Source organism: Cryptomeria japonica, chromosome 2 (assembly GCF_030272615.1).
Source record: "Cryptomeria japonica chromosome 2, Sugi_1.0, whole genome shotgun sequence".
Classification (NCBI taxonomy): Eukaryota; Viridiplantae; Streptophyta; class Pinopsida; order Cupressales; family Cupressaceae; genus Cryptomeria; species Cryptomeria japonica.
The window spans coordinates 522,416,217-522,429,464 of record NC_081406.1 but is presented as its reverse complement, the minus strand read 5'-3'; the positions used below and the strand labels follow the sequence as shown (position 1 = coordinate 522,429,464).

The following is a 13,248-nucleotide window of genomic DNA, read 5'->3' as shown; positions in this document are numbered from 1 at the left end:
ATTTTTCCTACACATATTATTAAGCTTGCTTAGGTTATAATATAATGGGTAGGACAAGGACACACATGACATAATAATTTAATTACACGTGTCACTCACACCCACCTTTGGGTAGTTGAGTTTCACACCCTCTTTTGGATTTATTGGCCACCTCCCATAACTATTTGTTTGTCCTTACCTAAGTTGGCATAACCATGTAATCTGAAATTTATCAATCAAGTAAGACTCCTTCCTATCTTATGTGAATGGGAGTTATTAACTCTCTTGGAATTATTTGTTCCTATTTTTATATATAAACAACCCTCATCTCTCCATATGCTAAGCTAACTAGTTTACTTGTTCACGAGTGCTAGTTCAGTCGTAAGGGAGTGCTGAGTTTTGTTCATCTCTAGATCCAGTCTTGCTTTCCTTCAGTCATTTTGATCATGGGTGGCTTTATAGCTAAATCTAATAGTAGCATTGATAAAGAATAGGTGTATGGAGCGATTCCAAGCTACATAAACTATTGATAAATAATATTTCTTAGGTTTATTTGGTGGCGGAGATGATAAAGAATAGGTGCATGCAAAGTTGCACAAACTATTGGTATTTATAAATTTTCTTATTTGTGAATGTATGAAGCACTTGAGAGATAGCAAAAAATATATTTTAGATTAAGTAGCCTTCAATAATAATGGCCATTATCCAAGTGGTGAAGGCAAAGGAGATAGGAACCTTGGTAGTCTTCCAGTGATAAAAGTTCTTGAAATTGGTGCTTGAGACAAGTGATGACATCTTTAAGTGACAAGATGAGCCTTTATGATTACTTTAGTTTGATTTTAGGTCTCTTAAATGATAGAAACCATGTAGGCATGGAAGAATACCACTTTTACAAAGTTTGACTAACATAACAACATGAAAATAGTGCTTAAATTATATTCAATTGGAAACATTGATTGTTAGGTGCACTAAATAATATAAATTAATTAGTTTAAATGATAAAATTGGCAAAAACAGGTGGATAACATGCAAATAACTTATTTTTAGTGGCTAATATGGTATAATTAGATGCATGAATAATGAAAACAATAACGATAAGTGGCAATGCAATAACATAGAAGATAGATCTCACACAACACAATAGATGTTTATGTTGTAATAATTTAGTTTTCAATCTTCTAGAACTTTATGAAAGATCAAATAGTGAAATGCCCCCTTTTTAGTCCATTCCATCATTCTTGGAAAGTTCCAAGAATCTTGGAGAGTGCCATTTTAAAAATAAATAATTTTTAATAGTACCAGTGAATTTAGGAGACCAAAATGAGTCCAGTGATGCTTTATAGATTCAATTTCAACATTATTGGACCTTTTCGCACTTCTTGGAGAAGTTTTCTTGTTTTGAAATAATAAATTATGATATACTAGGAACTTAAGATTATTTTGGCATGGTTATAATTCACATTTGGACTATTTTAATATTTTTCATAACTTTGAGCAAATGTGCAAAAACTAATTACATAATTAAATGTTAAGTTGTTCGAAAAGAAATTAAAGAAAACTTATATTCAATTATTAGAAAATGAGACATTGAGTGACTTAAGGGTTTGAAAAATAAATAAAAAATAAAAATCACGTTGTGAGAAATTGTAGAAAGATCTAAAGGGGTTGTAAAAGGAGGTTGTGAGGTGACATTTCTTCAATTTTAGATTTCATCAACCCTTTGAGAAATCGATGTTGTAGATGAAAACCCACCTAGCCAATTGAGTAATTTCACTCAAAGATCATTAATCACTTGAATGATTTATGTCTAATATTATTTGTGTTAAGTTTCGTTGAATATTAAACTATTTATGGAGGTATAGGTTCAAGTAGTTACATATAACAAATTTATTGAAGTTTGTAAGCAAGAACAAATTTGTAATAACAATTATTCTACTGAGCATGTCATTCCATTTTATTGCTTGCAAATGCAAAACATCAAGATTAAGACACATAAGGATAACTAGTATTCATTTTGCAAAACATCAAGATTAAGACACATAAGGATAACTAGTATTCATTTGTTTGTGAGCCATACCCTTTCATTTTATAGAATCATATAAGTCACATTGAGGATATTACTAATGTTGCTTATTGGGTGAGTTGCACTTGTAAGGTCATGGTGTTGGATTTTATGATAGTTTTGTGTGCAATAATAGGTTGAAAAAAAAGAGAGGGTTGATATATAGGGACACCATTAAAAACAACAATGTATGAGGTCAAATGAAATTGATTTATGAAAATTTTGATGTACATGAGAGTCTTCAAGGGTTGACGGTTAGCAAATTTTACCTTCCAACTATGTATTTGCATAATAAACTTTTACCAATAATTAAATTATTGAATGCCAAGTGTTTGTAAAAATGTCAATGACCATTTGAATGTAAGACAACTACTTGTGAGTATCTTTTTGATCAATATTGATAGTTGTAGCTTTTTAAAACCCTTCAAATTAGATTTATTGATTAATTTAATAATTTTCAAATTGTTTGACAAAATGTTTATGAGTTTAAGCTAAAGTATATACAAGTTTTTAGAAAAAAATAGCAACATTTATTACAAATAGAATCACTAGGTTGGACAGGTGAGGTTGTTAATAGATTTATGGTGCTTAGGATACTAATGTTTTTAAGAGGACCTAACAAGTTTTAGAGTGAAAAAATACATTCGATTCATAGTAAAGATTCATGCATCAATTTGCTATTCTAACAATGGCTATATCTTGTAGTTGTTTCCAAAAGATATATTTTTGGATAGAGAGTTGATGGCTTATTTTTAGGTCACTTTATTTAGCATTTATTTTATTCTTTCTTTAGGATTAGGGTTTGCTATAAATTTAATTTTCTTACTTTTTCAAGAAGCTTTAAGCCCTTGAATTTTAAAATATCAATTTTGGGATAAAATAATGACACTAATATAAGACATTTTGTAATTTATAAATAATTGTTTTGAGCATATAAATTTTTAATGATGATTAACATCAATTATGAGCTAAAATTATCATTCAAGCTAATTAATTATGTTTGTGATTTCACTGATTGAACTCGAATATGATAAAGGTTCATTCTTTATAATAAATTTATATAATCACCTAAGAGGTAGCTTTAAATATAGGCTTGACTATTTGATTTATGAAATTAGGTGTCGTACTGTACATATTATTCCTTTAGGTAACTTGTTGGTCTTTATTTTAACAACATAAAGGTGTTGTATTCTTAGGTTAATTATTTTCTTCTATATATTTGACAGTCTTATTTGCAAGACAAAAGTTGTTACTAATCTTGTACTCATATTTGAGACATAAATCCAAACATATGATTAGTTATCTTGATTTGTGCAAAACAATTTGAAAATAACATTGTAAAGTGTTTATAATTTAATGTTTTATTGACATCTTTTTGTTTGGGGTAATTTTGAATCTAGAGAATTTTTTTTATAATTTAAAAAGAGGTTTTATGTTTCAACCAAGGGCTCTCATCATTACGTTACACAAGAAAAGAGGTGTAATGCAGAAGTTGATTTCTGAAGGGGTCTATCCCATAGACTATTCTTAGCCTCGTGGACGTTAACTAATTTCTTCTTCTTCTTCTATATCTCTTTACTCTCTATTTCTAAAATAACATATTAAAACAAATATAAATTATAAAATGTCAAATCATTAATATTAAAATCCATCCACATCCATCCACAATTGAAAGATCTTCACATGTATACTTTCAATATTATCTATAATAATAGAACATAAAGATCTTTTAGAAAATGATATTGAACAGATCAAAATTATTAATTTGTCCACATCCCAACCAAATGTAAGGATATTTTTAGTTGCCAAACATTAAAATCTCTCCTCTCGTGAAAAACATTATATCTATCCTCGTGAAAAACCTTCTTATGCAACTATCGTGTCCAAACTGATTCTACATCTTTATAAAACAAACAGACAATTTTGTTGAGAAAATCGACGAAAACTGCTGTATTTTTTATTACGAAATTTGGTTGATAATTTTCTTCCATATAAATGATCGACAACACAATTCTAAGCCTTCCAATCTTGACTGAAATAGATATACAGTAACAGTGAATTTGACGGAAAAAAGGACGAAACAGCGAGTTCCATCAGCAAATCCCGTCTCCTCAGACAAACAATGGTAGTCATTAGCTCGTATATATTCTTTTACAAATGTTGAAAATCCCAGCTCAACTCTTTTCCTCTCTCTCGCCACATCCGAACATTTCCGTCGCAAATTCACCACCATTGCTGTCATGGCCCCGCACTGGCAGGAAAGCCGTCATCTGTCAGAACGTGCCTGCTATTTCAGAGGTTCGTCCTCCTCTAATATTCAGAATTGCGGACGCAATATTAAACGGGTCTTCAACGTCTTCTTCAGGTAGTGGTGGTGTAAGAATTCAGCAGGACTCGAGTCCTGTCGGGGTGGGAGCAGATGGAAAACGTGGAACCAGGATTAATGCCAAGGATAAGCGCATAGGGACTGGGGACAGCTCGCTGAGTAAAGACGATGCTCTTCCTTTGCCGATATTGTACCCGGGTTCCACTCCAGTGCCCAAAGAAATTATCGACAAAAGATTGCAGTGCAATCCCGAGAAGGAGGTTAGTCTGAACACTTCGTACGTTGCCATTTAGGGTTTCGTTCTTAGTGCATTGGCTTTACCTTTGCTCCCAACGCAATATGTTAGGTGTAATTGTACGTTATTAAGTTTGTGCTTGACAGTTTTAAGTAATTGGGGCAACTTTTTTAATGTACCATTTTTGTTCGGATTAACTACGTGTAGAATTATTTTCCCTATCTCATACACTCGATATACTGAGTGAAGGCAACAGGAAACCACAAGTAGTTTTAGTAAACCGGTGGTCACTAAAACCATGGTCCAAAAGCAAAGACCCATATCCTAATATACATTGAAAATTTGCCCAAGATAAATATCAACCAATGACAACATCTTTGATTCCATAAGTAGACACCACTCCAAAACTTGCGATCCATGATGAAGGTGCCAACTACCATCGCTTCTAACTATCATGGCTAGATGCTCTAGTTCTCCCAATGTAAGTCCCAAGTGCTACATGTGCGTGATGATAAATTTCACAGTTGACGATGAATGTGTAACTGCCACTGTCAATTTTTTTTGCATAACCTCTTTGTTCAATACCATTACTATAATGTTTTAAGTATTCTAGAGAATAATAATTAAATATTATTTTACCTCACGGACATCCAAGCACCCATTTCAAGGACGTTGAAGGCACATACATAGAATTGCAAGTGAATATCATTAAATTTAACAAGAAGTTTTTCTAGGACGTTGCAAATTACCTTTTCTAATGTCTATCAAACAAAACCACCATAAAGGGTGTAATGTCCCTTTTGTGGATTAGCTTGTAATTTGCCCTAAATTCACAATAACAAGGAACATAATATAGTTAGGGTTATATCCTTTACTTATGAATAAAATAAGATAAGTCTGCCTTGGAAACCTGCAACCAAGTTAGATCATGAGATAGATGTAATTCATAGAATTTCTAGGGTTAAAGGAAATACATATCTATAACATATAACAATACTAAGTGATTATATGGGGGTTCAACCATAACGAGGGTAGAATTGGCTGACATGATAAGGTGCCCCATATATCCCCTACCCTAGGCCCTAGGGTGGACTTTATCCCTCCCTTGGCGTCATGCGGTCCTTAACCATTGATGAGGTGGAGTACCTAGTGGGGTTTGCATGCCGTTTCCCTTCAACGTGTCATCCTTCTCTCCTCTTATGATTGAGGGTCCCTCTATGCCAACAATTGATAAATATGGGTTTGTACGAAAGACATGCAATAGGGTGCAACTAAATTGACCCTTGACCCTAGGCCCAAGGGCAGACCTTATCCCTCTCCCTTGGCTTCATGCAGTCCTTAATCATGCTCATGAGGTTGTGTACTTAGTGAGGGATCTTTCACTGTTCCCCCTTCTTGCATTCCCTTGAAATTATTTGTTAAAAAACATTTCTCGTCCTCCTCATATGTTGGTTTAAGATCTTGAAATTATTTGTTCCCTCATTAATTTTCTAAATGATGACGTTTATTCAAATTATTTTCCATCATTGAATTGCCTTTTTTTGACTGCTTAAACGATCAACATTTAGTACCTTTCTATCTGAATTTTGTTGCCAAGTCACCAAGAGGACACAAAAGGTTGTGAAGGAGAGCAATGATTTCTTTGTAGGACATGCCCAACAATCCCAAAGTGGAAGATATAATCAACATTTTCAATCCCAAATTTACTTTGGAAGTAGAACTCGAGGCAGCACTTTTTAGGTTGACAAGTTTGACGTTCTCTAAGTCCATCCACCAAAATTGCAAGGTGGATCTCCAAATGATGCATGGGAAGCCTTGAAGAAATTGGTCAATGTCTTGTTGCGTTGACCAAATTTGTTCAGACTTTGTTCTTCAATTATTTAAATTTTGTTCAGATGTGTTGAGCCGATTCAACATCTCCATTTTCAATAAAGTATATTGGCTTTCCTAAAACACTTTTTCACCTAATGGGACCCATCATTGTAAATTATGTCAATAAAGGGAATACAAGATTCACGTTGCTCAAATTTTCTTTCTGAGCTTCTAGTTGTGACAACTGACAAGGATATTTACAAAGTCTAAACGGTGGGGAAAACTTGTTCAATTTGGAATTAAGACAATCCAATACAAAGATGTGCCATAGAATCTGATGGTCTATTCATTTAGAAAAACATCAAGGTAGTTGTAATTACCCATGCAGAAAAGACTAACAAATTTTATCAAAGCCAAGTATTTGTTAGTATTTATCTCAAGTTTCTTGCTTGCCTATATATGTGATAGCACAACAATGTATAATGTATGATGAAGAAATGGCTATCTTTTTTTTGGGTTCCATGCGTTTTGTGAGTAACGAGAATGGAGAATTGGTCTAATAGAGTCATGGGATTCCAGCTTTTGAGAAGGTCCCTCCAAATTGAGAGTGGTCCTTGTAGATGTTTCCCAATAGGGCTTCAAAATTCCTTGTTATTAATGGCTAAGGCTATATCTAAGAACAAATTCCTAATGAGGACGCTAGTTGGCAACTCCCAAGGTGCATACTGTTTGCCCTCTCAGGTAAACGGTTAAATGCAGAAAGTAAATGCACAGAACATAATGGAAATATACTAAATAACCAGCCTCTGTATTAATTCCACAGTCCATGTACAATAAGTGCTTATAACATTACATCTGACACGACTAACATGATCATACTTCGAAGAAAAGGTACACAATATATAATACCCGAAGGGGTGCGACACAACTGTCGCGACTCCAACTACCTACCCGTCGGCTAACTAACTGACCGCCGTAACTCATTATTACTGACGACAACATAAACATAATATAACAACATAACATAATGATTATTCCCGGCAACATCATCCCCCCCAAGAAAAGAAGTCGACTCCGACGACTTAATACAAAATAGAGATGAATGGCAGGAACTATTGATGCCAGTCGGGCCCGGATCTTATATACTTGCTGCGTCCTCGCCTGAAAACCCTTTTCTGCTACCATCCGATGCTCAAGTGCGGATTTCGCCAATATTGCTTCCTTTGCCATCACAGTCCTCCTGTGCCTAACCCAAACTTGTCTGCAAAACATGTTTTTCAGTCTCAGCTTCCACCAACTGCTACTCAAATGATACTGTCTCCCTAGCCAATTTGTCCTCGATAGCCACCCGTGCTGCTCTCCCGGCATCCAACTCCTGGGTACGCTGAACTAAGTCTCATGCGACTATTGCCTCCAACCTGGTGGTCAGCTCCTCCCGAGCCCTCTGTGCATCCACTAAGGCAACCTCACGTCCAGCCGAGACATACTCCGAGTTCCTCAAAGCGTACCAGTCATGCCTGGAGGTGGCCACAATCCACTGGCACAAATGCTAGGAGACACCTCAAATCCTCCATCACACTCCCCAAAGGCTAAAAACTGAACTGAATAACTCCCTGGTGTCATACAACTGCGCGGACCTACAATGCCTTCCCTCAAACTCTGTTTGTTCCCAACCTCCAAATCCGTCTCCCTCTACGGCTGATGGCTTCCCCGCCAATGCTTAGCTGCAGGCTTCTTTCTCACAGTACGGACAACCACAACACTTCCCGTGGTATTCTGTAGCTCAAAAATAAACTGGGGGTCTGGGGGCAACGGGCCCAGCAGGGTCGAGGGCTAGTGCCCCTCGCGGGGTCTGGGGCAGCGCCCCAGCGGGGTCGAGGGGCAGTGCCCCCGTGGGGTCGAGGGGCAGCGCCCCTCGCGGGGTCCTGGGGCAGCGCCCCAGGTGCGCTCCCTGTCGTAGTACAGGGTGGGGTCGAGGGGCAGCGCCCCCGCCGCCAACACCAATTTACAACCCTTAGAACCATACGAAAGTCCATGGCGCACAACATTTCTGTGATATTTTAAGATGCCAAAAACCCTTCTTTCCACTCTGAATTTCCAGTGTCTTGGCTTCAAACTCCAGCGAATCATTTTAAATCTGGTGGTGGTCGTTTTTTTTTTTTGTTAGGCACTATAATGTCCCCGATGGCACCCCGGCCATACAACCTCCTTGTACGGTCAACAACAGCACCGGCACCTCCAATCGTGCGGCCACCTACCCAATCGTGCAGCCACCTTCCCGTGCGGCCTACACCCCTCCACCGTACGGCGGACCATGACGACGAAGCGGCTGTGCGACTTTGTGTGTGGCGTGTGCGGCTGTGCGGGGGTTTATGTTGGGTGTGCGGTTGACCACCGCACGATGGCATCCACCTTCGGTGGCATCCACCGTTGGTGTGACCACCTTTGGTGGTCCCACCGTACGGTGGTCCCACCGTCGGTGGAGCCGGTGGCCTCACTCTTTTTTTTTCAGCCGTATGGTCATCTGCCGTACGGCCCCGTGCGGTGGTGCTTTTTTTTTTTTCACAATTTTTTCCTGCCGTACAGTTAATTGTCTCGTACAACCGTACGTTTTTTTTAAAAAAAAAAGTTGTCTAGAGAGTCTTCGGCTCGGGTCCCCTGTCTCTGGGATTGCCCTTCATCCTTCTCGGTTTTCCTCGCTTGAGAGTCGCCTGCTGTGGTCCTGTGCCTCTTGAGTCGCCTGCCTGGCCTCTCGAGTCCCCTTCCATCCTCTCAGGTCCCCCTCCGGGCTCTCGGGTGTCCGTTTGGCCTCTCGTGTCCCCTGCGCGCTTCGTGTGGTAGGGTTTCAATTTGGGCCCGTTGGTGGCCAATCTATTTTCAATAGCCATTCGAAGACCTGGAACCACAAATTCTACAGGGACCACGGTCTCCTTCCCGTACATAAGAAGAAGAAGAACAATAAAGATTTTGAAGGCTGCGGCCTTCCACACAGAGATCCAATCGTTGCCAATAATCTTGGGATTATCCACGTCATCGAGGTTTGGGGCGTCTCCCTTCCAATATTCTTTGTATTCCGGCAGGTACACCTTTGTTGGTTGCTCTGGTTCCTCTACTTCGAGCCTGTAGCTTTGGAACATTTCGTAATCCTCCATTTGCCAGTGGAAGAGCCCGTTAAGTGAGCATACCTCATCTTCACAATATCCCTCCTATTCGAGCACCCCTTCACTGTTTGGCTCCATCGCGTTCTTGCCCTTGCTTTCAACCCCAAAAAATGCAGATTCATGGTGCCTCAAGGGAAGCTGTTAGGACACATAGTGTGTAAGGCTGAACTCAAGATTGACCCAGACAAGATTCGGGTGATAGTAGAAATGGAGGCACCCACAGATGTCACGGGAGTCAAATCCTTCCTAGGACACATAGGGTATTACAGGCGATTTATCAAAAAAATTGCTCGAGTATCCTGCCCTTTGGACAAGCTGACAAGGAAAGGTGAACGGTATATATGGGGGACGGCTCAGGAGGAGGCCTTCCAAGAACCGAAGTCACGATTGGTGGGTGCGCCAATCCTAACATATCCTGACTGGGACAAAGAGTTCCACGTACACGTTGACGCATCCAACTTTGCCATAGGGGCCACACTGACCCAGGTTGGCGACCACGGGCTAGATCACCCGGTCTACTTTGCAAGCAGACTCTTGTCGAAGGCAGAGAAAAATTATAGCACCACAGAAAGGGAAGCCCTCGGGATGGTGTACTCCGTCCAGAAATTTCGACATTACTTGCTCGCCACCCCGTTCACATTTTATGTGGACCACCAGGGTTTAATGTATTTGGTAAACAAGCCAATTATCCAAGGACGAATCAGCCGATGGCTGCTACTGCTGCAGGAATTTACATTCAACATTATAGTAAGACCTGGGAAGAGCCACGTGATAGCCGACCAACTGTCGAGAATTCAGTCAGGAGAACCAGCCGAAGGAGTGAACGAAGATTTTCCAGACGCTCACTTATTTCGCATCGCGGTTCTCCCTGCTTGGTATGCAAGCATGGGGGAATATTTGTCGACATCACAGTTCCTGAGGGAGATGCCACCAGGAGAAAGAAGGAAACTGGTATTGAGGAGCAGGACATTCCAACTCATTAATGGCCTATTGTGTAAAATGGGGCCCGATCAAATCCTACGGCAATGCGTCCTAGAAGAGGAAATTCCGAGCGTCTTGAAAGAAGCACATGAAGGGCCCGCAGGTGGACACATGGGGCCCGACACCATGGCGAGGAAAGTTCTGTTGGTAGGACTGTGGTGGCCGACACTACATAATGACGCCAGGGAGTGGGTAACAAGCTGTGATACATGCCAACGGGCTGGGCGGCCATTAAAAAGGTATTTTATGCCCCTCAAACCATCGAATGCCCAGGAACTATTTGAGAGATGGGGATTGGATTTCGTCGGACCATTAAAACCAAGTAGAGCTCGACGATGCAGATACATTGTAGTGGCAACAGAATACTTGACCAAGTGGGTGGAGGCACGGGCCTTACCCGACAATTCGGTAGTCAATACAGCAAAATTCATCTATGAACACATCATTACGCGGTATGGGATTCCAATCCAACTGATGAGTGACAGAGGAGGCCATTTTGTAAATCACATAATCCGATTGCTGACAACGGAGTTTAAAATCTTCCACTCCTTATCAAGCCCCTACTATCCACGGGCAAACGGGCAGGCCGAGGCGACCAATAAAATAATGATGTCGGTGATATATAAGTCTTGCGGAGTGGAGAAGGATGACTGGGAGGAACACCTACCATCAGTACTCTGGGCATACCGAACAACTTACAAGGTAACCACTGGACAGACTCCCTTCCAGCTAATGTATGGACAAGAAGCCGTGGTGCCAGTTGAATTCATGGTGCCGAGTCTCCGAATCGCCATCGATAATCGACTTGGAGACATGGAAAGCCTAAGGGAGAGACTGTACGCCTTGAACAAATTGGACGAACGAAGGATGATGGCTCAGTGGGTGACAGAGACAGCCCAGCAAAGACGGAAGGTTTGGCACGACAAACACCTCCGGCAAATGAAGTTTTCTCCCGGACAGCTAGTTTTGAAATTCAACGGGAAGAACGAAATTAAGCCTGGGAAATTCAAAGTCCGATGGTTAGGGCCCTTCCGGATACGCGAGGTCAATACGAACGGGGCGATTAAGTTGTGGACGTTGGACGGGAAGGAGATACCGGACGCAGTCAATGGGTCAAAATTAAAAGTCTATCATGAATGGAGGGAACCGGGACTCTCTAGTCAGTCAGTCAGATGATGAAAAAAAAGAAGAAGAAAGTGGCCACCGTACGGTGGTTCCACCGAAGGTGGCATCACCGTGCGATGGAACCATCGACGGTGGCATCACCGTGCGGTGGAACCACCGACGGTGGGACCACCGTGCGGTGGAGCCACCGTGCGGTGGTCACACCAACGGTGGGGCCACCGGCGGTGGAAGCCACCGAAGGTGGTCACTGCAAGCAGCCGCGTAACATTAAAACACCGCCCGCATGACATTAACCCTTCGCGCAAACGTAGGAAAAAAAGGAGAACATGCCGCACAACACCGCACATCGCCGAGGGCACAACACCGCACAACAAGGGATAAAGGAAGAGGAAGACGCCGCACACACCGCACAGCCCGACCACGCAACACGCACAACAAGGTTTACGCACAGCAACGCGCAGCAGCCGAAAAGGAAAAAAAAAAGAGACCAAGCCCGCACAATCCCACGCAGCCATGCCAAAAGTAAACCACACAGCCACGTAAGGGCAAAAGGACCGCCATAGGTAGACCAAGCAGCCGCACGAAAAAGAAGGTCGTTACGAAGGTGCCTAAGAGGGTACAATTTTTTTACAGGAAATCAGTTATACAGAGATTGATGGATTCAGCAGGGAAAAGAAGTTGGAAGAAACAGCTGCACGCTTCTTCCAGTAGCAGCCAGAGGGATAGGGATAGCAATATCAAGATTTTAGCGTCAGGAGTACGTGTTGCAGGCGGCACCATGGATGCCAGTGCTCGACAAAAGCAAAAACAGAAGGCACCACAGGCTGCTATAAGTGCGAAAAACATAGTGACGCCACAAAATGTTACTTTTGAAGGCCTGAATGGATTGGAATGCCGGAAATGGTGGCAGGATACCCCCGACAATGACCTGGTAAAGCAAAACCTCTGTAAGGTACAAGTAGAGTGGGCTGTTCGGATGCCCGTGTTTCCTATCCGGGAGTACGAGGGTGCCCTACGCTTCATGGTGGACACCTTCGATAGGCACACATGCACCAACACGTTTGAATACCTCCGGAGGGATGTTACTATATCCTTCAAAGTAGGGGATTTCACGAGGGTATTCGGCATTCCAGGCAGCCAAGGCAAGAAAATAGACTTGAAGGCCAAAAAGATGACGCGGGAGGAGAAGGAGCGGTGGATTAAATTAATCTCCCGGAACTTGACGACAGGAGAGTTGGATAGCGTGGCTAGAGCCACGAAGGGTCGCGGAATCCGTAAGACTTTTGTTGCGGAGGGCCACTGGAGATGCATTATGGATGTCATCAAGAGCAGATTGACAGGGTCGGGTAGGGCGTCGGACATTGCCCTCCCTCAGATTATGCTGATGAATGGGCTGATGAATGGCATTGTGTATGATTGGGCCGCGTTACTGGCAGAGCGTATGTATGAGTTTTTGACGCACCAGCATCGCACATTCTATATGCCTCACTACGCTATAGGGTTATTCTTGGAGGCCACGCGGGAAGCAGTGCCGGAGGACGAGTTGGAGGTACGGCTGTAGGGACTG

At 41.4% G+C, this 13,248-nt stretch overlaps 1 protein-coding gene across 1 annotated transcript in view; it reads left to right on the top strand.

Moving 5' to 3' along the window:
- The first annotated feature begins 3,882 nt into the window (after positions 1-3,882).
- The window catches only part of LOC131035267 (protein disulfide-isomerase SCO2), a 150,644-nt gene continuing 141,278 nt past the window's right edge, over positions 3,883-13,248 (top strand). Inside the window, exon 1 of the mRNA XM_057966936.2 lies at positions 3,883-4,627. Coding sequence (XP_057822919.1) covers positions 4,199-4,627 — 429 coding nt within the window. The 5' untranslated portion in view covers positions 3,883-4,198. The remainder of the gene's footprint in view (positions 4,628-13,248) is intronic.